The sequence below is a fragment of the Morone saxatilis genome, unplaced genomic scaffold, assembly GCF_004916995.1.
Source record: "Morone saxatilis isolate NCDOM2014 unplaced genomic scaffold, NCSU_SB_2.0 Contig23, whole genome shotgun sequence".
NCBI classification, from domain to species: domain Eukaryota; kingdom Metazoa; phylum Chordata; class Actinopteri; family Moronidae; genus Morone; species Morone saxatilis.
Genome location: NW_023339796.1, coordinates 17,126,379 through 17,154,105, shown reverse-complemented (window position 1 = coordinate 17,154,105; position 27,727 = coordinate 17,126,379). Strand labels below are relative to the sequence as shown.

The following is a 27,727-nucleotide window of genomic DNA, read 5'->3' as shown; positions in this document are numbered from 1 at the left end:
AATTGACATAAAGTTGAGCTAGGTTCTACTTTTTTGCTGGAGTTAAACTGACTTTTGACCGAATATTAGCTTGAATCATTGGAACATTGGAGCAGATAACCAAAAGATTGATTCCTCACCTACGAGCCATCTGAAAACCACCTAAAAAACCCTCGACACTGCTGCTTTAACGGTCCTTTGTCTTACCTCAGGGCCAGGCCATGTCCCACACTGTAACATCCCAAAGCCAGCTCAGGCCAAGTGGAATGGTGGGCTGGCAGGCTGCCACGCCCTACGTGGTGCAGGTCAGAGCTCGCACTGTTGCTGGATACGGACGCTACAGCAACCCTATGGACTTCAGCACCAGCCTGCACAGTATGGACAAACCTCTCTCCTGCTTTACAGTCTGTTCTTGATGATTTGCTGCTACAGTTTTCTTAATGAGGGTTCATGCTTGGTAGTTTTTATGGCTGCCTTAATTGGTATCCATTACACTTGCAGTACAGGCCACCCTTTAATCCCTCAAGTAGTTTCTCTTATTTACTCATTTGTGTGTGTGTGTGTGTGATTTCGCCCAGGTGACCCTCAAAAGTCGGTTCAGGACCAGCTGCCTCTCATCATCGGGTCAGCCTCTGCGGGTCTGGTGGTCATTGTTGCCTTGGTGGTTATTGCTGTTGTCTGCCTTAAGTAAGTGTTTGATCTTTATTACTGACAGCCTAAACTACATGTTTCATTTTGTTAGTTAGTCTCGGAACAAAGAGGCTCATTAAATTTTAACATGTTTTCAAAGGGTGTATACTTACTCTCCTAGCATCAAAAAGGAGCTCTGGAAGAGTAAAATCAAAACGGCTCTGTCAGCTTCTCTCCTCGGCAGTCTGGCGTTTCATCTGATAGTCGAGTTAGATATTAGGTTCATTCGCTGTACCTGGAAAGGGTCAAGACTGATTATGTGAATGTGACTTTGTTTATGTGCTGCTTGTTTACAGGAAGCAGCGCAGCGGCTCAGAGCTGGAGTACACTGAGAAACTGCAGCAATACAGTAAGTTTGTGTGTTCAGCTTGGGAACTGTGTCCTCTGTGCTCCTTTGGTCATGCCTGTACAGTTAACCAACTGATTCAATCAATTATCCCATCACCTGATTGAGGCAGGAAACACTATTTGCACAGAAAAAGTCCTGAACATGTTGTCTGCCTGATGTCTGGCACTGTACTCAATTGTATTTGCAAACCTTAACCATAAGATATGTTGTTTAATTGTATTTTTTGCATTTATTTTTTAACATTGAGCCTGGCCCAATAGACATAAATCAGACTTCAAGGTAAACTCTGACTTGCGGTACATTTTGTTCTGTTAATCAATGAGCAATGTCCCTGATCAGTAAACTGAAAGAAATTATTATTAGTGAATAAATAAAATTTTGATCAAACAGATCAAATGAGCTGTAAAATAAAAAGGAGACTAATATACATTTATATACGTAGACTCAGGCAATAAAATGTATATTGACTTGTGGAATCAATCAATTATTAGAAACAACCAGTCCGACTTTGTCCAATGTTTAAAATATCTCCCGATCACCACCTCTAATGCTCACTAATTAACACGTTATATCTTGTGTTTAATCCATTAAGAAAGTGGGCAGGAGCAGTAACTTCCTGAAGTCTTATCATCACTGTGAGATTGCCAATCAACCAGCGTGAGCAGGATGTAACTGTGCCCAGCCATGAAATAGTCGTTGTTTTTGTTCGGAATAAACAAATTAGATAAAACGCGTTAATTAGTGAGCTTTGGGTTAGCTGTTTCCTCCTGCTTCCTCCTTATGCTAAGCTAACCGTCTCCTGGTTGTAGCTTCATATTTATCATAAGGATGCAATCTTATTTTCTAAAGCGAATAAGCAGATTTTCCAGTTTTTCAAACTATTAATTTATAGATTGGCCATATTGTGACGTATTATTATATTTAATTTATTATCAACATTGTAACACTGATTTCAGCCACATTACCCAGGCAGGTATGACTAGATGCTGATTTTTCTGTGACTTTTTCCCTGTCAGTTTCTCCGGGAGTCAAAGTGTACATCGACCCTTTCACCTACGAGGACCCCAACGACGCTGTCCACGAGTTTGCCAAAGAGATAGACATCTCCTGCGTGAAAATAGAAGAAGTCATCGGTGCAGGTACAACAACGCCGCTGTTTCTGTCCAAGAGAACGGAGAATAATTCAGGTTTATTAATCATTCATTTGAACAGGAGTGTGCCATCAAGCCCCGAGGTCTGTTCTGTAAGAGAGTCCTTTCTGGGAGAAAAGGGATAGGATTCAGCATGAGAGCGGCGGGTGGAAGGATTGAAGTGAAAATCTTCTCTGTAGCTCTTCCCCCTTCTAGTTTTTTTTCTTTCCAGCGGCATGTTGTGTCCTATCTTCACCTCAAATGACAGTCTGCTCCTGCTCGTTCAACCTTCCTCCCTCCCTGTCTTTCTTTCTCTTTCTCTCTCCCTTGTAAACACTCGGACTCAGGCACCAATCGCAAAACCCCAAAGTTCCTTGCCCGTCCTCTGTCTCCCTTCACCGCTCCCAGGTTGCACACTCGATCGATACCAGTCACTCCCTCTCTTCCCAATATCTTTGACCCCTGACCTCCCGTCCTTTCCTCTTCTCTTTTTGAATCCTCTCCTGCAGCTGAAGCCGACCCTCAACTTTTTCAAATCAGCTCCTTCACTCCCAGTAACAATCCCTCCCCCTGCACCCTCCCCAACTACCTCTGTCCGTCCACCCCTCCTCTTTCCTCTGCTCACTCAACCCCTCTCCCCCATCACCCTCACCCCCTCCTCCTCCTCCCCCACCATCTTCTCTCAATCCAGGTGAATTCGGCGAGGTGTGCCGCGGGCGTCTCAAGCAGGCCGGCCGCAGGGAGATGGTCGTGGCGATTAAGACGCTGAAAGCCGGCTACACCGAGCGCCAGAGACGGGACTTCCTTGCCGAGGCCTCGATCATGGGCCAGTTCGACCACCCCAACGTGATCCGGCTGGAGGGTGTCCTGACGCGGAGCTGTCCCGTCCTCATCCTCACCGAGTTCATGGAGAACGGAGCGCTCGATTCCTTCCTCAGGGTAAGCTTGACAGGAGACACGTGCCGCAACACCTCTGACAGAGAAGATTACTTTCTGTTTGTATCAAAGCGGAGAGGAACACACACACAGACACAGACAGTCATTCACAACACCTCTGGGTTATCGGAATGTTTTACTCTCTGTAAAACACCCTGAGGCGCTCACTTGCTGAGTGATAGAGATTAAATGTGCAATATAACGCCTGGAGACAGGCATAGTGTCTCTGCTTGACGTGACTGACTGATGCTGACAGGCTTTCCAATGCTCAAACTCCTGGTGGAAAACTGTCACACAGCAGACCTTTGGATAGGTTTGCTTTTCTGTATTAGAGACTCTTTGTACGACAACAGAATACATTACTGATCAGAGTTTTCGGTTCAGAACACCACCACCTACACAAAACACTGAACAAAAGGCAGGATGAGAAATGAGGTGTCACACAGTACATTTCCAGCTGCGTGGGGTCATTACATGTCATTTACATTCAGTAAAGTGTGTTTTCATGCATGGCTGCAATGTGAAGAAGTCTACCTACTGTAACTGTTCGGCTGGATTAGGTTACTTAATGCTGCTAGTGAATCGATGCCGTGCTGCTGGTCTTAAAAGCGCCTGAAGCACTATACAGACGATTTTTTGTACAGATGATGAGAAGTTTTGGGTAGTGTTATCAGTGACAGTGATGAGTCCTGACACTGACCAGCTTGTGTTCATTTGTCTGTACTTTAATGGGGCTGATGCCAGATAACTGCAACGTCTCTGGCTGAGGATCATATACCACATATCGGACCTACAGTATCTCTGGCTCCCCATGTGTTTTATGTTTTGACAGAATTTGCCAAACTTTTGTCATTAGCCTACCAGAATTTACAAATATGTTACTTAAATCTGTGAATATAGGATAAAGTATGAGCAGACAAGATGATGAATTGATTCTTGACACTTTTCAGCTTATACAAAACAACAATTTTATTGTTGATTCATTGCTTAAGTAATCTATCAAGCAAACATTTGCTGCTTCCAAATGTGTGAATTTGCTGCTCTTATGTGTTATTCATCTTTCTAAATTGAATGTATTTGGGTTTTAGACTGTTCAGAAAAAGCAATTTAAAGTTGTCTTCATGGGCTCAGGAAAATTGTAATGGGCATTTCACTACTTTCCGTCATTATATAGACAATAGATTAATCGACAGATTGCGCAAAAGCAAAACCCCCCAAAAGACAACAGCAACACAAAAATAACGGTGTAATAATGATGCAGTTGCCCAGCCTGAGGTTCCCCCTTTTTAGAGCTGATAATCAGTTAGTCGATTGTCAGAAAATGAGTCATTGTTGATCATCAGTTTGTTTATTTTATATCACTGTTAAATATATTTGGGTTTAGGACGGATTGGTTGGAAAAAACAAGTTAAAAAATGATGTTTCTTTGGGCTTTAATCATGATGAGCATTATCTGACATTTCTTAGATGTTAATAATTTTTTTTAAAATAATTATTTGATAATGAAAATAATTGTTTGTTGCAGCCCTCAGCAACAATTAATTATCTTAATTTGAGAACTGTTAACATGTTTTTCCAAAAAATCCTTAAATATAAGTTACAGCCAATATTTCTCAAATGTTAAATGTTGTCTAAATATGCAGCCTTACAAGAAAATTAGAGATAATTTAGTGAATATATGATTAAAGAATAAGTAATTGATCTACAGATCTTGACGCAGCAATCAATGCTGAATATTGGTACCCAACTGCTATTAATACTCAGTACAGGCACATTTTATTCTGTACCAAAAATGTATTGAGAGTGGATACCGATCCCAATTAATCAATGAAATTAATTGACAAGACAATAATGTTGGTAAATTATTCATTGTTTAGGTAATTTATTTAGCAGAATTGCTGTTGCTGCTTCGAGCTTCAGAAATGTGTGAATCGGCTGCTTTTCTGTTTTTTATCAGTGCAAACTGAATGTCTATTGTTCCTCAGACAAAGCAAGCAATCTGAAATTGCAATTAACAATTATTTTCATTATCGATTAATCTGCCAATCATTTTCTCAAATAATTGATTAATCATTTTGTTTATGAAATGTTACAAAACTCTCATCACAGGTTCTGAGAGCCCAAGGAAGCATCTTCAAATTACTTGTTTTGTCCAACTGACAGTTTTATTATCAGATAAGTGACTTAAATGATAAATCAATTATCAGATAATTGCCGTTCCTTTGCTGCTGGAAACATTGCCGTTGGCTCTTGGACACTGTAATGCACACTATTCACTATTTTTCTGACACTTTATAGACCAGACAATTATTTCTGAGTTGAAAAAAGAAACGGACTGATCAATTGATAACAAAAACAATCATTAGCTGCAGACCTACATCTGAGAGTCCAGCCTGAGCCTCTTCCCTCCTTCTCACCCACTCCTCTCAGTCAGCTGTCTGACAAATAACACAAAAAAACTCCACGGCCTGTGCTGTCCTCACCCCCGTTCTCCCGCCGGTGTCACACTGCCTGTGACTCAAAGGAACTCTAAGTTCTGCTCTAACGAGGACGCTATAGAGTTAACTTGCACACACATGCACAAACTGTCTTGAGACTTTGTACTGCAGCTCCCCCAGGACATGGACCCATTTACACACACTCACGACATATGCACATGTGCATTTGAGATATACAGAAATAACACACTCTCAGACATACACGCCACCGTGGCTATGCAGGCCTGCTATGAATCATGGCTGTTTACACATCCATCCATCCTGGCTTGTTTTGCTGTCAGACTTCATTGGAGTGTGCAGACTACAAAGCAGAATGTTTATGGTTTTGTCATGTCACGCTTTCTCATTGTGGAGTCAAAGAAAGGATTGATTATGTTGAAAATATAATATGTGTATAATATATATGTTTTTTTCCTCCTTACAAATTTATATAAAAGATATTCAGGTCAAGACCTCACCGCAGATTCTCCAGCTTCGCGGCTTTCTTTTTTTTATATTATATATAATATCTATTGATTAGTTTGAATTCACACACATCAGCTTCCATGAGCCTGTGCAGGTTGGAGTGCTGATTTATTATGATCTTGAGTTTATCCCACTGTGTCACGCCTCACAAACGTGGAGAATTGTAAATTAAACCCTGAAAGCCCTAAATCTCAGATTTGTTTCGTGCTTCTCAAATGTTAACATAAAAGGCCAAAACAAGGGCTTTGGGGAAAATAAGCTCTGAGCAACATGCCATTCTAATTTAGTGGACGGGCTCATTTTACTTTAATGTTCACAAGCAAAAAAAATGCAAACAAAGCTTTGTGTTAACAAGCGTGTACTGTCTGTACCTGCAACTAGTTTGTGTCATATGTAGAATCAAAATAAAATACCTGCAGTTGTCTGGTTTCAGCGTTGCAGCTCCCCTTTTTGTTTTTGTGTTGAGTCAATATTGAGCCTTAATGGGTTTAGTACGACAGTAAAGAGTCTAATTAATCAGCTAATTGAACAGCATGCGTGAAAAGGTCAGCCGTCACTGACTGTCAGGAGCAGCCGTGAAGCATTATGACAGATGTCATGTTTATGTAGCCTCAGTGACTGATTGGCTGTCTCTGGTGCTTTCTCCTTCTCCTTATCTCCTTTACTCTTCCCTATCATCTCTTTCTCCATTTCAACACGTCCTCTTTTTCCTCTGTCTCATTTTTAATTCCTTTGCTTTCCTCCTTGTTCATTAACTGTCCTCCCCCTCCCCTCCCCCCTCCCGCTCCATCTCTCGCTGTCTTCTTGTAGCTGAACGACGGGCGCTTCACGATGACGCAGCTGGTCGGGATGCTGCGTGGCATCGCTGCAGGGATGAAGTACCTGTCAGACATGAACTATGTTCATCGGGACCTCGCCGCCCGGAATATCCTGGTCAACAGCAACTTGGTCTGCAAGGTCTCTGACTTTGGCCTGTCACGCTTTCTGGACGACACTTCAGCTGACCCCACTTACACAAGCTCCCTGGTCAGTATTGTGTGTGTGTGTGTGTGTGTGTGTGTGAGAGTGAGTGTTACTAACTTTGCTCTGTGTTTGTACACTGTGCATGTTTAATTGAGCTTGTTAATTTGATCTCCTTCACTTGTTTCACATGCACATATGGATGCATGTGTGACTGTTCATGTGTGCCAATATTTGCGTTTGCGTGCCGTCTGTGAAATTTGCATTAGCTTCTACATGTGTGTGTTGTTTTAATACTGTAGTGTCTCCAAGGTTGTTGATACCATCCCCCTGTGTGTGTGTGTGTGTGTGTGTGTGTGAGCAGGGAGGGAAGATTCCCATCCGGTGGACGGCTCCAGAGGCCATCGCCTTCAGGAAGTTCACCTCCGCCAGTGATGTGTGGAGTTATGGCATTGTCATGTGGGAGGTGGTGTCCTATGGAGAGAGGCCATACTGGGACATGAGCAACCAGGATGTGAGTTAGCTTGACAGTCTCACGTTACACATATCTATAGACCAAATGCATGCGCGGAGAGTTTAATGTGTAAGTTTAGGGCCGGCTGGGAGTTTCTCTGGGCTGTTGTGGCTTTGATTTCCAGCGTGACATGTTGGACCTGGGCCTGTTCTGCCGTCTTTATCTCCTCATTGCAGATGCTGCTGCAGCTGTGTGCTTGTGTTCTAGTTTTTACCATCTTATTTACAGCCCTAGCCTGCTTGCCCTCCTACAAATCTATACTGCAAAACCTCCCTCCTCACACACACACACACACACACACACACAAAGGCATACTCAGGAAAAAGGCTTTTTTATTTATTTTTTTACAGGCGTTGTTACCTGTAGGCTATCTGCTCTGCACAGACATCGTAACTACAGCAGTGAGTTCGTGAGAAAGAAAAAGAAATATCTGGGTTCTTCCTCCCTGAACAAAATACTGAAGCAGTCTGTACACCTCCACTTTATTCCCCAAGGAATATCCGCTCTGTATTGTGGTTCAAAAAGAGAGTTGTAACGCTGATAGCAATAAAGCAAAAAAAAAAAAAAGAACTGGAATGAAAAATGCCAGTAATGTATGTATAACTTTCATCACAAAACCCACATGCAGTAATGAAAGCATCAAAGTAGAGGCCCTCTATTGTTCCCAATAGCCTTTGTGCCACAGTCATCGCTCAATAAGCAACAGAGTCAACAAATGCGAGATATAAACAGAGGTGCTTGCCGGCTGGAAGCACGACATAAAAATCAAAGGACAAGCAGCAGGAGAAGAGGAGTGCAACAGAAATGTTTTATTGTTCCCAAATGACATTTTTTTTATTGTTGTGGGGAGTTAAAACCCATACAGAGCTTATGGAGGGAAATGCAGTTGCTAGGCGAAATCAAATCAATGAGCAAACGTTTTCATCCTCCACTTATTGTCTCTCCTATCAATCATGCCAGTTGTGAAGTGACAACTTTGAGAGTTCTTGAGGATATAGTTTTTATAGTTTTTTAAAGATACTGAAAAGAAGATTGGAATGTGTGACAGCAGGAGCCAAGAAACTGTCTAATGTAGGACATAATACAGTAACTGGGGATTATTCTTCCACCAAGCTAACAAAGGCCAAACAGAGTGAGCATAAAACAAATGAGTCAGAGCCAAATGTTAACACTTGTAAAAGCACAACATGAAATTTGCTTAAATCCTTGCATGCAAGATATTCTGGCTCGATATTCTGCACAGTAACTGAAATTGAATGTTCTTCTGCCATGCTCGCAGCCCTGGCTCTATGAATGGAAATGTTTGCTTCTGAATAAAATATCTATCTTGTATAGGTTGCGGTAAACATGTTGATAATATTAGAATAAATAGATATTCATGGTCCCCAGAGGATGAATTATTATGACTTTATTATTATGATCCCTTAACTTTTCCTCCAGGGCCACCATCGATTTGTACACTTTGGTTTATAACTAAAATTAAACATGTCAGCTTCATGTTCTTTGTCTTTTGTGCCACTTAGCATATGTTAGCATACTAACAGGCTAAACCAAGATGGCAAATACGATAAACATTGTACCTGCTAAACATCAGCATGTTGGCATGTTAGCACGTTGATGTTAGCATTTAGACTTTTAGGCTTGTTAAGAATGATTTCCTGCCCCTCAGGTGATGACGGCAGTAGAGCAGGACTACCGACTGCCCCCGCCCATGGACTGTCCCATGGTGCTGCACCAGCTGATGCTCGAGTGCTGGATGAAGGAGAGAAACATGAGGCCCAAGTTCTCCCGCATCGTCAGCACCCTGGACAAACTGCTCCGTAACGCCGCCAGCCTCAAGGTGGTGACCAGCACCTACTCAGGGTACGTCCATACGCAGGAGCAGGGGGCACCTTTTTAATGGAAGACTTTTTTTTCTTACACACTTTGCATTCTTCTCAAACTGCCTTTCTTCCATTGAAGTGAATGGAGAGAAGTTTCAAGGTGGATGGAAAGTGTTTGCTTTTGAAAACATGCTACGTCTCACTTCTTTTTAGGTAAAGCAAAGCACTACACTGTTGCCACCTTGGCAAGTTTGTTGTGAGATTTAGCAACTTTACAGACAAACTTGCTGAATTTACTTTCTGCAGAAAAAAAATCTCACTGAGTTTATAGGCTGTATATAGAAAGGCCATTGTGAAGAATCTCAGTAAATGCAGAAGCTCATAGTAGAAATGTATAACATTTGAGAACACATTTGCAGGAACTTTCATCATAAAGTGGCTGTGTTGTTGCAGTTTTGTTGTGCTGTTGGCTGACTTGGCAACCTTTGTTGAAAGTATTTGCATTATTCTTCTGGCTTTTCCATATAAGCACAAAACACGGTTGAGTTTTTTTCTACAATAACAGCAGAATAGTGCTAACACAAAACAGGGGTGATTCAATTCCCTCTCCTTCACCTTGTGTGAAATTGTCCCCTGTATTGTGTATGATGGCTGTGAAGTGCGGGATGAAGACTCCTCCTGGTGCAGAGACAAGCAGAGCTGTGCCTCTGGGAGGTTGGAATAAGATGTCACAGTAAAAAAAAAAAATTGGTCGAAAGAGAGGCACAACAAGGTTCATGCTTGTTGGGTTTGGTTTGTTTTATGCTTTCGGTTGATTTGGGAGGATTTTTGTTTGAGCTGAAGGGTTTTTACTGCCAGACAGACGTCTGCCTCTTCTCCTCTGACACTTCCTTTGGCAGTGTAGAAGTTGACTTATTCATAGGTAGCCATCCTCACGTTGACAAGTTGTTTTTCAACTTTGTTTTGAGTGCAGTGACTCCGAAGTGTTCCAGCCATTTTCACTGACGTGTTTGTTCTGAATTTTGTTAGCCTGGCATCCAGTCAACAGTATGATTAGTGCTGGTTTAGATGCAAGATCCTCAGCTCTGTAGTGATGTATAATGAATCAAGCGCACATCCTCAACTCTGTTGCTCTGACTATGCAATAGTCTCCTGTTTCTGACAAGCACAAAAGGCAGAATTCATACATACAGTATCCAGGTCTGGTGCCAGCTCCTTGGCTCGCAGTTTCACTCTAACACCGAGCCCCAAGGGCGATTCCTATGCCAGGATTTGGGCTCAGTGAAGGTAATTGTGTGTGGAAATGTAATGGCTGACCTCAGTTTAATTCCCCCTATACTTGGCTGGATGCTGGAATGTAGGTGATAGGACAGACAGCAACCAGAGCTGCTGATGTGGAAAAGCAGGAGGTGATGAAGTGTGAGTAATAAGGGAGATTGAGGAGAAGCTAAAAGAGAGGAATGTGTTTAATTAGGTTGCTAATGAGCTTTTTAATGCATCAGGGGAGGGCGCGCCCAATGCAGTGATGGGCGAATAGGAAAGGGATATGTGTGTGTGATGCTTGTGTGTGTGTGTGTGTGTGTGTGTGTGTGTGTTATGCTGCGTGTCACTGTGTGCAGATGACATGCCAATGATTAATTTATGGCCTCATCTGTATGCAACAGCAAGAGAGATAGACGGAAGGGAAGGAGAGAGAAAGGATCATGTTGTCAGAGCATGATTTAGAGAGCGTCTCCCGTGTTTGTGTGTGTGTGTGAGGCAGTGAACGCTCGCTCCTGCTCACCTGCCATTGGCTGCTCAGTGATGTCGGGACAGATAGCGGAGAAAGAGAAAGGATATGAGATGCAGCACTATCTGTAGAGTATCTTCAGCCACAAGGAGGGCCTTTAAAAACAAGGACACTGGCTGAGGAACAAAGGACACTCGGGGACTGCAGAGCTTTTTCCAAGATAGCTGTGAAATATCTTGAACTTTTATTAAAACTGGACATGTGATGAATAGATTTGGCTTGCCATTCGATTCTGATCAGCAGATTTGAGCATATTCTCCTGGTTCTGTAATTTTATTGTTAATGTCCATGTCTGTATACACTGTGCATTTCGCTACACTGACACTAAGATGGATTAGACCTTTATCCGTCTGCAATGAGAGCACTTAGCGGAGTAATAATGAGCTGTATCTTTTGTTTAAAGTGACTGTGAACCTGCCGCTGACCTGTGTGGCTTTGTCTTGGCAGGGACCTGCTGCGGCTCGGAGGGACGCTGCCGGGACACAACAGGAAGAGTCCGGAGAGCAGTCAGGAAATCGTTCGGCAACAGATGAGCCAAACTCTCCCCATCAGAGTGTGAGCCGCTGCGAACTGGAGGACACAGAATAAAAAACTACCTAGAAAACTCTGACGCGAAGAGCCCTATGTAAAATAAAAAGAAGAAAATAAAAGAAAGAAGCTCCGGCTACAGAGAGAGAAAGAGGACCGTTTTGGAGATTTCTTTCCAACTGGAGATTTAATGTCCGTTTAAAGAGAACTTTTCATTGCAGTGTGTGTGTGTTCATTACTTGCCACTTGTGGATTTGTGACTATTGACATAAAGCCAAACTTCCTATTGCCCCCTCTCAGGTTGTGTTTGCATGTCTGCATGTGTTTTCAGCTGGTTGGGAATCAGTCTTTCCTTCTCTTCACCCTCAGACTGAGGACCGGAGAGGTCACACACCGATGATAGGACTCAGTGTCTAGATGACACAGCAGTGCCAAGATAAAGCAAAACATTTGCTTTAAACGAACTCTGAAGACAGCTCGACATCTGTAGACCTTCAATCCGATGGATTTTTTTTTTACCCAACCAAACTCTTTTATTTTGCTTTTCTTTTTTTTTCTGGGAAACAAGAAAAAAAAACACACTTTTCATCTGCTTCCTCTTAAATACTGTCTTCCACATGTACTGGGAGATATACGTGTTACAAATCTGTACAAAGCATCCGAGTCTTCACACTGTCTCTCTATCAGAGGGGAGATGTAACTGACACTGTGCGGGACACGTCGTGTGCATGCCAAAGTGGAAACTTCTTCATGAGAAAAGTACAAATAAGTTCCACATTAACTGTTGCTTTGGTGGCATTTTGCTGTATGGACTTTAACGTCCATGTCTTTCTTAACCTTATTTGACTCATATACGCATTGTTTTGAATGCTAAGTTATTATCTATTATCGCAAAGAGGTGGAATTTTTGTGTTTTTTTTTACAAGTACCGGGGCTTAACTTTTTTATTACAATGCTTGTTTTTTCATACATTAACAAACCAGACAGACATGAATGAGTGAATTAGGGAGGAAATGTTCTGCTCAGACAGAATAATCATTTTTAAAAACACTGAGGAGACTTTGTGGAGATTGCTGTTAGGCATTTTTTTTAAAAATTGAAAAAGCGCCCGTGGTAGTGATGTGTTGTATATTTTACTTTGGCAAACGTGTTGCAGATCAGTGGGAGTTAAAAAGGTCACTATCCAGATGATAGCTTTGTGACCTTAATATTGACCTGACCTACAAACATTGATGTAGAACAAATCACTCATTGGTTAATTTCTCCTGACATATGTTTTCTTCAGTACGCCAGCTGTCAGCGCAGTTCCTATCTAAAACAACTGCCTGTATATAATACTATATTTCTATTAGACCAGTCAGCTCAGCATCTACAACTATCTGAGCTAATTCTGGCGTCTCTATGACCCTCGTTTATATGCTTGTTTGTTTATTGTTGAGGAGCAAACAAATGGAGAAATTAAAGTTTAATGGTCATTACATATCTGAAACTATATGTCACAATGAAAGAAGAAACTGTGTGTCTGTTAGGGCAGACTTTTTCCTGTGCAATTAAAGGTGTATTAGATTGTAAAAAAAAAAATGCCAGAAAACTAGAACAAAAATAAGCATTTCTCTTTCAGTATTTTTACGATAATCATATGCAAATAAATTATTAAACGGATCTCTCGTATTCTCTTTGATTTCTCGGCGGGTTCACCAGGCTGAAGTTCCAGGTCTCTTATCCGGGCCGAGGGATGAAAAGAGGGAATAGCAAGCATGTTTCACCTCCTCAGTCGGAATATCACAGCAGCTTTGGATGGACTCATTAAGATTTAAGGTTAATCAAAGGCCGGTCCACGCGGCTCACCAATTATCTAGACCACAGGACTATTCTGGGAATTTCAGTCTCTGTTGCTGCTGGAGAGGCTTCAAGGAGGCAAAGTTAATCTGGCTTCACACCAAATGTCAGTGTTGTTTGGCTTTAATCTCTCAGCCAGGACACAAACCGGGTCTCCCTCCGTACCAGTGAAGCTGTCACCTTCTGTTTTTATTGACTGAGAGGAAGCTCGTCTATTGGGGGACTCGACTCACCGCTCAGCAGCTGTATGATCAGCCGCTAAAGGGACGGCTGCTGGTGTCGTGTTTTCTGCATGTTCTCTAATCATCTCGGCTGCTCTCCCAGGATGCCCACATGCACCAGGTCAACTTAAAGGTTCAGAGGCACACAGATCCAAATGTGCAATATATGCAGACATTGTGTAATTCCACCGGGCAAACCCACGAAGCATGACATTTATCGTATGTGTGAAAGCTAGATAGCAGATAAATGCTTTGTGGTGGTATAGCTGCTCTTTCCGTTGAAAGAAAAAATATGTGTAGAGATACATGACCTTGGAGGAGAATATTATACGCATAATTCTGCTGAAGAGGAAGTCTTCTGTTAAAAGCTATATTTTTTTAGGGCCTACTTTGAAGTGGGCCCGGTTTTTAATCAAGCACTAAAACACAAGCCTATTTTAAATAGTGTTTGCTTGGTATTTTCCATTGCATCTGACATCTGACACAATGTCAAAAGGGAGATTTTGCATCCTGTTTACCATTAAACGTTTGAAGCGTTTCCAGCTTCGCAGGCCACTCTGGCTCGCTGCTCACCAGAGGAAACATTTGCAGCTCCCCGACTCAGCAGAGATGGGATCTAATATTCTTCACTGCTGCATTTTAAAGATGCTACAAAATGGCAGCAAAAACCTAAAGGAAAATATCTCATTATAGTATTACAGACCATTAAGTGATGAGAGATCAGCTGCGACAGTTTCTCACAGAGATTTTAATGAGCGTGCTTGGTGAAGGGAAAACTGAGGAAGTGATGGCAGGATGACAGACAGTTTTTATTTCATGGCTGCTGGTTGCTCATCAGTGACCAGAAGTCTGTGGTTCAACGTCAAATCCCTACATCACCAAAGTGATCCCTGCGATTAATGCGAGATTAACAGCAGCTCGACCGTTATATTGGACGTACATAATCATGCATAGAGACCAGCCAAGACAGGAAAAAAAAGACACATAGGCACACCACAAACACACATGCATATTCAGATGCATAACTATACACACTCGTACACCCTCGACTCACCCTCAGATCTGCTGGATTGGCAGTGATTTGTCAGATTTAGCTGCATCTACTTGTGCACCCCATCTGAATGCACCAGTCAGTTTTCTTCCAAGCTCAAAGCTCTCATTTGCCATCCTGTCCAAAGCAAGTTTAATGCCTCCAATTACAGGGGGTCTGCAAGCAGGCAGATTTGGAGCGGGGAGGCTTGGCAGGAGAGTTTGCTACGCATCAGGGCCTTTTAACAGAGTAGTGATTTGCTGCTGCTGGTGCTGAAGCTGCCTGTGCCGGCTCATCAATGGAAAACTACCCTCTTTATGGTGAAGCGCATGCAGCACTAAGCCGAAACTGTGAGGAGAGACACAAAAATATCAGGCTTTTTAACACCGCGGTACCGTCTCTCTCGCACTCAATGTGGAGGAATTTCTGCATCTCTGCACCGCAAGCACAAATGGAAATCAAAGTCTTTTCAGCACTAATTTTTATGTAAAATGGGCTGTATTTTAATTGAATATTCTCAGATACTGTACAGCAGAGTGTCATGGTGGAAAGGGAGAAAATGAAGGAATTGGTGCATACAGACAAGATAGCTGCAGAAACATAACTTGGTATATGATGCATTAAATATGACAGTCAAGGGAAAACTTTTTTATCTTCAGAGTGTTCTATTTTTTTTTTTTTTTTACTAAAATCAGCTTTTCACTCACTTTATTTGATTTTATCATCAGTGATCATATGCAACAGAATTAGAGAGATGTAGAATACATATCTCCATGAAAGTCAACTTTTACAGGATCACTTTCAGCACAAAGCCTTAATTACTGGAGTAGACCATTTAAAATGTACTATATAATCTATTACTCACAGACATTTTCCTATTCACAGACACTAATGAAACATTCTGAACCTTTAGAAAATGGTGTATAATTCCCCAGTTTTACTATAATTTTACAATACATCTATAATTCATAATAAAGCCACAAGTTGTAAGACATTTTTCTTTTTTAATCCAAATTAATGGAATACATTTACCATTTCTTATAACCAGATTATTGTAATCTTGTTAAAGATAATCCCTAACCCTGGTCTTCAAGTATTATATCTGAACATTACAGCGAGGCAGCTGGCACTAAAAGCAACCGTAATCTTTGCTACAGCATCATGGCTAATGAAAAATATAAATGGGGAGCTGCAAAACATCTCATTACAGAAATACTCAATTTTCCCCTCAAATGATTTGTTCACATTTAATTAAAAAAGCCGCAACACAGAAACACACACATTCATGTACACACGTTGTGATGGTAAATAATGCCTCCCAATTTTTACCTCCCAGCACTTTCCTCATGAAAGCCTTCAGTGTTGCAGGGACTGATGATTAGCATGACAGTGCACTTTGTGCTCAGAGAGGCCTCCCCACCTCTGCCTGTCTGTGGCTCAATCTCTGCAGTGTGTGATCCATTAAATGGCCTCTGAAGCCCTGGCCATTGATTAATGGGTGTCAGTACTCTGTTGGGTTTGAAGGACGGGATGCTGTGTGACAATTGGCTGTTGGCTGTTAGCTTAGCACAAAGACTGGAAACGGGGACGCAGCCTGATTCTAATTGTTTTTATACTTGCATACAAAAACAGAAGTGTAAAAATTACAATTTGCCCTTTTTACGGTGGGTTATGTGCCAGACTATTTTTGGCCTGGACCAGTTGCCAGGCAACCAGTAACTCCAGGAAGTTACTGGCCCCGGCCAAGAAACTGAGAGCCAAAATGAAACCAGAACTTCCGGATTATTTTCCCAAAGTAACAAAACCTCATTCAAAATCCCACTGAAACAGAGTCAACAGTATGTTGAGTGGTTCACTCCATATATCGAGATGAGGACAGCCAGTTTTAAAAAGAAATGTAATATTGTTTGTTTATATTTTTAGCAGCCTTTAACAACACCATTTCCCATAAGCCCTATCCATTGCAGATTAAACGTCATAGCTCGATAAGAGACATATCCGTGGCAAATTCAGACATATTTGTAGTAACAGCAGGACAGTGAGGAGCAAACACTGTAGACATTGTTAGACAGCAGATATTTCAGCTAGAAATTAATTTTAGAAGTGAGTGATTATTACAGATGTGGACGAAACTGAGTTACGATGACGTAAGTAAAAAAGCAATTATTTTAAATAGGTTTCAATTTCTACAGTGAACCCCAGAAACATTCCATGTTCAAAAAGAACGGAATCATTCACTGCATTGACTTACAGAGGCTTGGACATCCAAACATCAGCCCTGTGTAGTTTAGCATTAAATGTCAATTATTTTTACCCGAGGTGGAAGAGGTACTCAGATCTTTTTCTAAATAAATGAAACAATACCACAGCGTTACAAAAACTGTTACAATAAAAAGTCCTGCATTAAAATATACTTAAAGTACTAAAAGTAAAAATACTCATTATGCACAATGGCCAATTTGGCCAATTTTTTTATGTGTAAATCACTTTATTGTTGCAGCTGGTAAAAGTGAGGTTGATTTACTTACTTATGTACCGCTCCATAGATTAATCTATAATAATACACAAATAATTTGCTGATTATATTTTCTATTAATAATCTGGATCTGTGAAGTAACTGATAACTAAAGCTGTCAAATAAATGTAACAATTTACAATGTTTCTCTATCTAACAGTGAAATATAAGTATAAAGTAGCAGAAAATTACTTAAGTAAAGTACAAGTACCTCAAGATCTAGTGTGTAGGATTTAGTGGCATTGTCAGCGGTTTAATTGCAGATTGCAACCTACTTGCTTCACCTTCTACCTTTTCTACTCCTGTGGAAACATGGTGGCTCAACATGGAAGATGACCCACGGTGTAAAAAAAAACATCTTGTTTGAAGGTAACAAAAACAATTCCTATTTTCAGGTGATTATACACAAAAGAAAACACAGCTATTATTATATTAAATTTTTCCCTACAGATCCTCCTAAATGTTACACACTGGACCTTTAAGTACAGTACTTGAGTAAATGTACTTAGTCACTTTCCACCACAGATATAACGTGTCCATTTGTGAGCTTTAGAGCTGCTAATAGACACATTGTGTTACGATTGGACAGAGCCAGGCTAGCTGTTTTGCCACTGTTTCTGCGATAAGATGAGCTAACCTGCTGCTGGCTATAGCTTCGTATGTATCATACAGACACGAGAGTGGTATTAATCTCCTCATCTAACTCTTGGCAAGAGAGAAAAATAAGCTTACTTAATAAAATCTCAAACTGTTCTTCTAATTAGGATCTACTAATCATGACTCTGAGAGGGTTTGGATGTGACATTTTAAAGCCGGGTTGTGTGTGTTTTCAACTAGGAGGCTTTGAAGTGAAAAACTGAGAAACACTGTGACATTCTCCATTGTAAAAATATAACAAAATACAGCCTGATGCAGCATCTAAGAGACCACATCTGACTGCCAGGATGTGTTTCAAAGCACCAAAGCAGTGAGCTCTTGGTGAAAAGAGGGGCCAACAGAGATCATTAGCATGCATGTGAATGGCTTTGAAAGAATGAACAGATTATGCATTTGTATGTTTGCTGATGGGATAGAGGGGTTTAGGTCCCTCAACTCAGTTTGAATCACAAATCCCCACCAGGGGAGGGGAAAGGCCACGGACAGAGAAGAGCAGGTAGAGACAGACTTTAGGCTTTTGAGTAAACGTGGTGGGGGTGTGTGATGCCGTGGTCTCAGAGCAGATGTCCCAAATTGGCAAAGAAAAGAATAGAAGACCAAAGGGATTGTGGATCCTGAGCTTAACTCCTATCTCTCTAAATCTGCAAAGTATCTGTGTGGAGCATCGGGGCGGATCGCACCGCTGGGCTGCCAGTCAAAGTTTTGAGAGGTTGTTTTCAGAGCCCCTTTTGTTGTGGCCTGTGGAGCGTGTTAGCAACAAGGCCGTGAGTGAGAAGGCTGGCTGGCTGGCTTCAGGGACTCTCCTCTACATGTGGAGGGCTTTACAGTTCGCTGGAAGGATGAGGACAGACAAGGAACAAAAACACTTCCTCGCCGTCCGAGCTCAGAGCAGCGACGAGCTGGTACGTCGCACTGTCTCATCCTGTTACCGGGGTCAACGGCGCTGAGGTTGACAGTGATATGTGTCACCGCAGGTTTGTAATTAAATGTGAAAAGGATGTTTGACTGAAATGCAGCGTGATCTCTTTTTGTCTATATCACAAAGAGACACAAACACACACTCACACGCACAGGCAGATTCTTATCGCCTGAAACTACCTGTATACTCGAAATAAATGGCCTGCCAAGCATTTGATGGGTTGGCTAGAAATCCCAAATGCTTATACTGCCTTGCCTGCTTTCAAGTAATCATCCCCATGGTAACACCTGACACTAGCTATTCATCATGCAGCCCATATAAACTCCGGCATATTCACAACAACAAGTCACACAGTCAACTTTTTATACTCGCTGCTGACAAATAACCACACAAAACATGTCGTGCATGATGATACATTCAAAATGAAAATCCCCTTATTAAAGCTTAGCTGTATGTCTGCTGTGTGTGTGTGTGTGTGTGTGTGCGTGCTCGCGTTGCATCATGCACTTCCCTCAACATTAATTGTCAGTCGTTAGCAGTAATGTGACAGGTGAAAGTGAATTTGTTAAGATGGCATTGACTCTAATGTGTTGCTATAGTTTATATCAGCCAGTCGGGCGTGCAGCGGAAGTGGATGAATATTCAGGAATCAGAGTCTTATTTAGCATTAACACAAGCAGAAATGAAAATTCTTTGGCCTTAAATTAAACTAGATGGGGATGCACGCATAGCACAAATAGTCTTACTGTATGTAGCTGTTATTTTCTGCTTCTCACTCTCGCTGTGTTTCAACTATCTGTCAGTGATATTGATGTTTCTCAGAGAGGGCTACAGGGTGCAGGATGAAGGAAAGGAGCGAGAGTGAGGAAATATTTGTGGGATGTAGTCATACACATCTTCTCATCACTCCATCACACCGAGTCTGGGGGCTGATATAGAGACCTGGGGTTTTATTTTGATACTGGACAGCAATCAGTTTCAGTCAGTGGTGAAAAGTGTTTAGATCTTTTACTGAAGTAGAAATAGGAATACATAATACAAATTATTTTCACTAATTTTACAAATTACTGTAAAGTAAATATAGTCATATTTTCTCCTGAAATGAAGTGTAATACAAATATAAGAAAATGGAAACAAGTTACATTCCACAGTTTGTTAGCCATGCTAGCAAACTGGCTCTAGGGACGGTAATGACAGTCCGTCCACCATTTTGATCCCGACTGAAATATCTCAACCACTATTTAATGGATTACCACGAAATTTTGCACAGACATCATGAGTCCAAGCTACTAACTTTGGTGACTTTTCCTCGAGTGCCACCATGAGGTTGGCATATTTGGTTTTGAGTAAAATATCTCAACAAATAATGGATTTCCATGAGAAACCAACGTCTCGACTCTGTGACCTGCTACATAACCATACTGACATTCCCCAACAGACAGAGTTAGCCTCTCTGAGCCGATAGCTTAGCTAACATTACAACATAGGTACCACACAGAAACTTTTAGAAACACAGTAAATGTGCTTCTAGTGACTCTCAAAGCTCCAGTGGACTCTCTGAGTTCGACAGGTTATCTTGGTTAGCTCTGACTACCGGCAGCAGTGGGTCTCTCTGGCTGGTGTTACCTCCACACTGTGTAGCCCCAGGGTCACGCCCTCTATATGATTCTCTCTGCTGCACATTTAAAAGAGCTGTGAGTTAAGCTATTGTTAACCACAGACCTCATTTCAGGCATCTAACCAAAAACTCATTAATAAAAACCCACTGACTTTGAGACGACTAACTTATTTCCTGGTTTTAGGACTGACAGGCATAGTGTCACTTGACTGTTAATTTTGTTAAATCTGTAAAATGTGCAGCATTGCATTGTGGGATTGTTAGCAGAAAGAAGTTTACATGTCATGGACATTTCTTTTTTCTTTGTTGTTTAAGTGGACAAATTTACACTATTGCACAAATTCGGTAAACTTTAAACCTGCATGTTTGCATCATCAGCTCAAAGCACCGCTGTGCCTAAACTCAGCCTCTCAGAGCTGCTAGCATGGCTGTAGACTCTTAGTCTTGTTTAAATCTAGATGTCAGACTTTTTTACCCAAAGCCTTCAAAGTATTTTAAAGTCCTAATTTGGCACAAAGAGTTCTGCTTTTTAAAGTGTCCGTCAAGCTGGAATTTTGCAGTTCTTTGTTTTTGAGCTCAAAGAGCGGAGTAGAAGAAAGCCACGCTCCCGACTGCTGGAGGTTCCCTATCTGTGGACTGCAGATAATGAGGTGGTATCTGTTAGCTAGAAGAGAGCAGCCCAGCCGGACCAGAGCATCAGTCCGCGGAGAATCGGCGTCTCATCCAGTCAAACAGTAGCATAAGGTTTTGTAAGGTACATCCTGAATTCCTCCAGGTTTAATGTCTCCATCAAAAGAAGATCAAAAGGAAGGGATTAGAGCAACATAACAGAGGTAAGTGTGGAGAGGAGTCTTCGCTAAACTCCAGAGCGCTTTTGATACCACTCATCCCTGCCAAACCGTAACCATGGCAACAGTGGAGAGGGAAGTGTGCAGCATTGATAAGAGTGCGACAGGGGATGAAGGGGTTGACAGATCATTTTGGAGAAGTCTGACCCTTCTGCAGAAGGACCGTCGTCTTGTCTGGGAAATTAATACCATACGCAGATGGTGTGTAGAGATTGACAGTCTCGGACCCAATTTTCTCTGTGGTAGCAATTTAACACAAATCATACTACAAAGTGTTAACTTCAGACACCAGTGAGGGTATTTTCACACTGTAAATGTCTGTGACTGTGGGTCTCTTCTTCAAGTCCTTTAGGATTTATCTGCAATGCCAAGCCCACTCTGCTTCACATTGTTAGGAAAATATGCACAAAACTCCACCACCATGCCTTTAGCTGGGCTTTAGCACGGTGCTACAGTAACGGATGTCATGCAGAAATAGACATTCAACATCAAGGGCTCCAGTTCAAAAAGGACAGGATCACACAAGGCGACAAATTAAATATCGACACTCTTCCCTAATTTGTTAAAAACACACTTCTTGCAAGTCGGATTCTGTGTAAACAAGAGGACTTACTAGCTATGGAAAACCACTGGGAATGCTTCATTTGCTCTCTTCGTGTCTGCACACATGATGAGAGAGAAAAAGAGGAAGAGGAAGAGCAATGTACAGTAGAAGGGCCTCCAGCCTGCCTCAGGGGCAGCAAGCCGGATACAGCGTATGATTTCACAAACAACGTTAGTTTTTGCACCACTGATTCAGGCAGAGTGTACTTAATTAGTAAAAATGGACACTAATTGAGCCCCAGCTGTATGTAGGGGGAAAAAAAGATGTGAATCTCTAAGCACACACCAACCCAAGAGCTCCAAGTCTCTCTGATCCTCTTCTCCCCCCTGAGCTCCGTCTGTTCACTCACTGAGCGTAGCGGCTTGTTAGCACACTGGGAGATTTGTAAGGATAATGAAAAGTCGAGACATGATGGGAGATTCAGCTTGAAGAAGAAGGACTTCAGGACTTGTTCTTGGCTGAACAACATGTTGTCCTGCAAGTGTTGTAGTAGCACTAACAAATCTGCTATTTCCAGGACCAGTAATATATGATTTACTGTTAAAATCAAGATATGGCCTTGCACTGTGCATTTCATAATACACAGAGACTGTTTTGCAGCATCATTTGCACATTTTGTTAGGTGAAAGAGTGTCGAACAGTAAATATGATTTCAGGATCTCCGCCAGACTGACTCAGCGGCTGCAGCTAAATGAACGAACACAACAAACTTGAAAGCTGACTTCACTAAAACATGTAAATGGGCTTTTCACTATGCTAATGAAAATGTAAATTTCCACAAAAATAAACTATACAGCCAGAAGCCAAAGTAGAAACAGTTAAATACAATGAATTTGTCTTTTTACGTGCACTGGGAGGCTTCGTGTTATTTTTTTTTTACAAATCTGTGGAAATGTCTTAAATCAGTCAGTCTGCATTGTTATAACAGGTTTCATTTAGTATGTTTATTTCCACATGATGATTGCCTTTTATTGTGTTATAGATGGTAAACTGACAGATGTTTTCATGTTGTTGTTACACACAGATGCTCTCACATGTCACACAGAATGATCATGATAATTACAATCATTACATTTGTGTCACAGTTGTTATTTTCCAGTCCTCTGTCTGGCAGGATCATGCAGTGTTTAGCGTCATGTGTCCCATCAGACTCACTTAGTGATTTATCAGTTAGAACACAACTATTTCTTGACAAACAGAAATATCTGTTTGGCAACGCCCTTCATGTTCAGAACAGAAGTTATTATAATGAAAAGAATCACCTGTTTAATATTCATCCTCATTTTGCACATGCACACGTCACACAGCTGCTGACATCTTAAGTAAGGTCAAATGGCTAATCCAATCAGCTGTCTGATATTTTAGAAAACATTATAATGCACGACATGTTCACAGTTACTAATCTATTTTACTCTTATAAGAAGTAATTTCAATTAGCAATATGCCAGAAAACCTCTTTAATCTGTCGTGATGAACATAATTAAGTGTTAAGTGTTTAGGATTTTTTATTTACATGTTACACTGACTGATGCTTCTCTTTGGTAGCAAAGCTTGTTCTTTATTCTTTATGCTTACTTTATGCTTACTGTACCAGATGTATGGGTGATGGTCAGTCTGAAGGACATCTGCACGTTCTCCTGATGTTGATTGTTGATAACCTGCAAGCTTTTCTTGGCAAGGAAGCAGAAATTGACTTTTCTTTCAAAGTTTTGTGGAGTTGAATGGCTTTTCTGTTTCCATAAGGTTGTAAGAAAACAAATATTTTCCTGTAAGTTTTCGTGTCTTCATTGTATCTTGGTCATCAAAGGGCTGGTGGGAATTCAGACTCTCTGTAATATGATTTTAGGAGGAATGTAGAAGACTTTCCTGCTGGTTTTGATTTTTTGGTGTAAACTATCAGACAGGCAAACAGCAATTGAGAGAATGATGATTTGTGTGTTAAGAGGAAGAATAACATGTTTGTCACACAGGAAATCATCAACATTTTGACCTCCACAGTCACACACTGTGTATTTAATAATAATGCAGTGTTATATTGATCCCTGTAAGTCCGCTTAAAGGGCAAATCCAATATTTTACACATCAAAATCAATATAGTCATGGAAAGCACGACTCAGCCTTGAATAAAGTTGTATAATGTCTTCTGTAGCTGGAGGAGTTTTATCTAGTCGGAAAAAATAACCCTGATGATGTCATAGTGATGTCACCAGGGTTATCTCAGCTTGGGCTTGGAGAGTACAATTTTTCACCAAAAACCTGCTCTATAAACTGGGGGTGTAGAGTTTGAGAGACATATATCAGTATTTGTCAGACAGGGAGGGTCTAACGACGAAAAAAAAGACACAATGGGAAATGTAGTAGTTTGACCAATACGACTAATAAGACTAAAGTCAGGATGTCTCTGCTTCTGCTGTTTCAGTTTCAGTCTTTTTAAGTCATTTATAGAAGATTATACATTACTAAATCCCTGGATGCAGCTCAATGACTGGCACAATTTAGCAAGGTCGAACCTGAGTCAGCATCACTTGAATCTGGATTTTGAATTGATCAATATTTTTATATATATCCAAAGCATTTTCCCCATAAACCTACATTGGGAGCAATTTGGGATTCAGTGTCTTTCTCAAGGACACTTCTAGTGGACAGGTGAAACAAAACTACCAGCCTTACAAAGACCTTGCAGCAGCCATTTTGACATGTGGTAGCCAACACAGGTGTTACCAATGATACTGGTAACAAGGAAACAATGCTAGGCAGAACTTAAGTTTCATTTTCATTTTACAGCGAGTTATACATCAGCGCACAGCTGAAGAGAGGATAACAAACTGGTTGAAAGCTATTGGCTCATTAAGTAAATGATGATTGTTCAGAATTAATCATTAACAAAGAGCAAAGACAACATTCCTCCACCAAAGTCAAACTCACAGCATTTTGTAAAGAAGCTTGTTTAAAAAAAACGTTAAATGAACGTGAACTTGTTTATGTGTAAACTGAACTTTGAGTTAGCCCGGGTGAAGTGTGAATTTGTGGGACACTGACAGCCGCCCACCAACCCTCAAACATTCAGGTTCCACTGACTCTTTATAAAGGATTTATAAGTTGCAATAATTACTTTAATAATGGTTAATAAATATTAACAAATGTTTTACATTGAATAAGTATTTATTCATAAACAGTTGAACAGTTTGCAGTTATAACTGGATTATTAACAAAGAGTTATTATTCACAGTCTGTCGACCCAACAGTTGTTCTTATTAATGGCTAATAACTGATCTATAAAGCATTAGAAATCTGCTGTAGTCTTTCCTTCAATTTCAAATCTATTTCTCTTTAATATTTTGCGCTGAGATCCTGAATAAGAACGAATATGTTCTTTTTCTGCATTCAGTGTGTATGCTTCAATGTGCACACACTCCTTGTAGGCAGACCACCTGGTAAAAGACAGAACTTTTATTAAATATCCTTAATAATCCTTAATATTTTAACACTGATGTTTAATGTTATTTTATACTGTGATGCATTTTATACATACCGTAGCATGTACAGCAATCTAGTATTTACTTCTGTGAATACAAGAGTGAAAACGAGATTAATGAAGTTGTTTTGAAGCCTATTTGAAATGTGGTGGTTAAGCTTGTGTTTGAAGTCTCTCTTATAGCTGAGTTGCCAGTTAGAGGTCCAAGATGAGTCAACCTCCTGTCTGCATGAAACACACACCTTTTTCTTGAGTGATTTCCATTTAAGGGTGCCGATGAATCCGGCAAGGACCAGAGTTTAATCTAATTCTGGGAGCTTAAATTCAGGACTTTATTTTTCAAAATAAATGCATGCAGGTTACCAGCAGCCACTGCGCGATCAAAACAAGATATGGAAGTTTAGTGAAGTGAAGGGCACACTTGATTTAATTAGGAGGGAGATTTTTCCCGGTGCTGACTCATAATCGCCTTGTTTTTCCTCTGCTGCGCCTTCCCATTACTTTCTAACATACAGTAATGAAAGTCTGTGCTGATTGCAACCACACTGGTGGATCCTCTGCTCATTTTAACACATTAACATAGTTTGCAACAACTAGATGAGCTCTTGATGAAAGCGATTTGATTAGAAAATGGTGGATGGTTATGAATTGAAGGCCAGAACACCTCAGTTAATTCAAATCAAAGTGTTTTATATGGTCGTCACTGATTGCACTTGTCCTAAAAAAGGCCCTTTAACACTGACACCAACACATTTTATGTAATTATTCACATTACTAGAAACTTCAAAATCCTGAAAACATTTTAGTAAAAAAAAATACAGTACATATTATTAACAGTCAATGAACTTGAGTGCGGATTCTGAGGAATCATTTCTCTTGGGGTTTTTTTTATCAATATTACATCGACTTACATCAGACTGATGACACAATGGGGGGAGTGAGTGAGATCATTTCACATTAAAACCCCTGGGTGAGTTTTGATGCCAATAACATCAACCTTAAACATAAATCAACTGAGGAGTGCCGAAGCTACCAGCTTGTCCCTGTCAATTAAAATGAATTTGCTGATGAGATTTTATTGCAGCCATTTGAATCAATAATTTAGTTATCAAAGTGGAGGATTCATATCAAACGACTGCTCACACAGAGATAAATGATCATCTTGAGGATCCAAGGCTTGAGCACATGAAAGATGTACCAAGAATTTCTTCAGTTTTATCTGCAGGATTTGTAATTGCGAGAATACATTTAACGATAAATGTAATAGTGTTATTATAAAGAATAAGTCTGGTGAGATTCTATATTTTATTGTTATTGTGAACAAATACAATAAAAAGACCAAAATGTACAGTTTATTATTCCGTCTCTTTCCAACTTCCCAGCAAAAGGTGCAAGTATACTGGCCCCTTTAGTCTTGTTACAAAAGGTTCACAAATGTCCTAAAACAGCTGGGCACTGTAGTTTAGATACTTAAGCAGGACTTGTTCAGGATTATTTTCCGCAGTGGATTAACACACATTTGCTGCTCTGGTGAGTATTTAGGCTACAGCAGCTGTACAGTATGTTAGATTAATTCAAAATAAACTAAACTGCCTATGTTCATCATAATGAAGGAACAGGTCACACAGTAAAGTGTTTTTTCATAGTTTTTGAACAACAATAGAGATCTATGGCACAGAGGAATAAGCTGTACTGTATCAGGCTTTATCTACACAGACTTGTTTGTAGGATCAATTTTCTTTTGCTTTTGGCCTTTTCTCTGGATTTGTTGACAACAAAAATATCAGCAGGTTTATCCTTAAAGCTTGTTGACTTTCTTATGCATAAATCATTTTAATGATCAATATATCTTTTTGTTCTTCTTGGGCAAAAGCCAACCTATTTCTTTTCTCAGACTGAATTTATGTTTAACCATTACTTTTCTATGAATCACAACCAGAGACTAAAAACGCCCTCAGGGCCACAAATATAGAAACAGCAAGGTCAGTATTTACTCTGGCATTGGTAATATAAAGCTCATCTCAGCACTAGTGTCTCCAATTACAACAGACCACTGGGCTCGCTGCTCTTCCTTAATAGCTTCCCCCATATCTGACACTCTTCATTTCACCTAATGAGAGTCTTCAAGATGTGAATAAAGGTATGCATATGATTTGGTACAAGGGCTGAAAATGAGATATGCCTCGGGGCTCACTTCAAACACGACAAAAATTACAGCTCAAGAGAAACTGTGTGGCTCTAAACCAGACATCTGTTCTTCGTCCCTCATTGGGGCTGAAAGGAAGCAGCCTGGGCCTTGGTGCCAAGGAGCCTCTTGTCTAAATCTTTGCCAACTTATTT

At 40.7% G+C, this 27,727-nt stretch overlaps 1 protein-coding gene across 1 annotated transcript in view; it reads left to right on the top strand.

The window, feature by feature from the left end:
- The window catches only part of ephb3a (eph receptor B3a), a 30,221-nt gene extending 16,907 nt beyond the window's left edge, over positions 1 to 13,314 (top strand). The window contains exons 7-15 of the mRNA XM_035671322.1: positions 192 to 354; positions 558 to 666; positions 966 to 1,018; positions 2,035 to 2,157; positions 2,840 to 3,087; positions 6,858 to 7,073; positions 7,372 to 7,521; positions 9,191 to 9,384; positions 11,581 to 13,314. Of these exons, the coding sequence (XP_035527215.1) occupies positions 192 to 354; positions 558 to 666; positions 966 to 1,018; positions 2,035 to 2,157; positions 2,840 to 3,087; positions 6,858 to 7,073; positions 7,372 to 7,521; positions 9,191 to 9,384; positions 11,581 to 11,692 (1,368 nt within the window). The 3' untranslated portion in view covers positions 11,693 to 13,314. The remainder of the gene's footprint in view (positions 1 to 191; positions 355 to 557; positions 667 to 965; positions 1,019 to 2,034; positions 2,158 to 2,839; positions 3,088 to 6,857; positions 7,074 to 7,371; positions 7,522 to 9,190; positions 9,385 to 11,580) is intronic.
- The last annotated feature ends 14,413 nt before the right edge of the window (positions 13,315 to 27,727 follow it).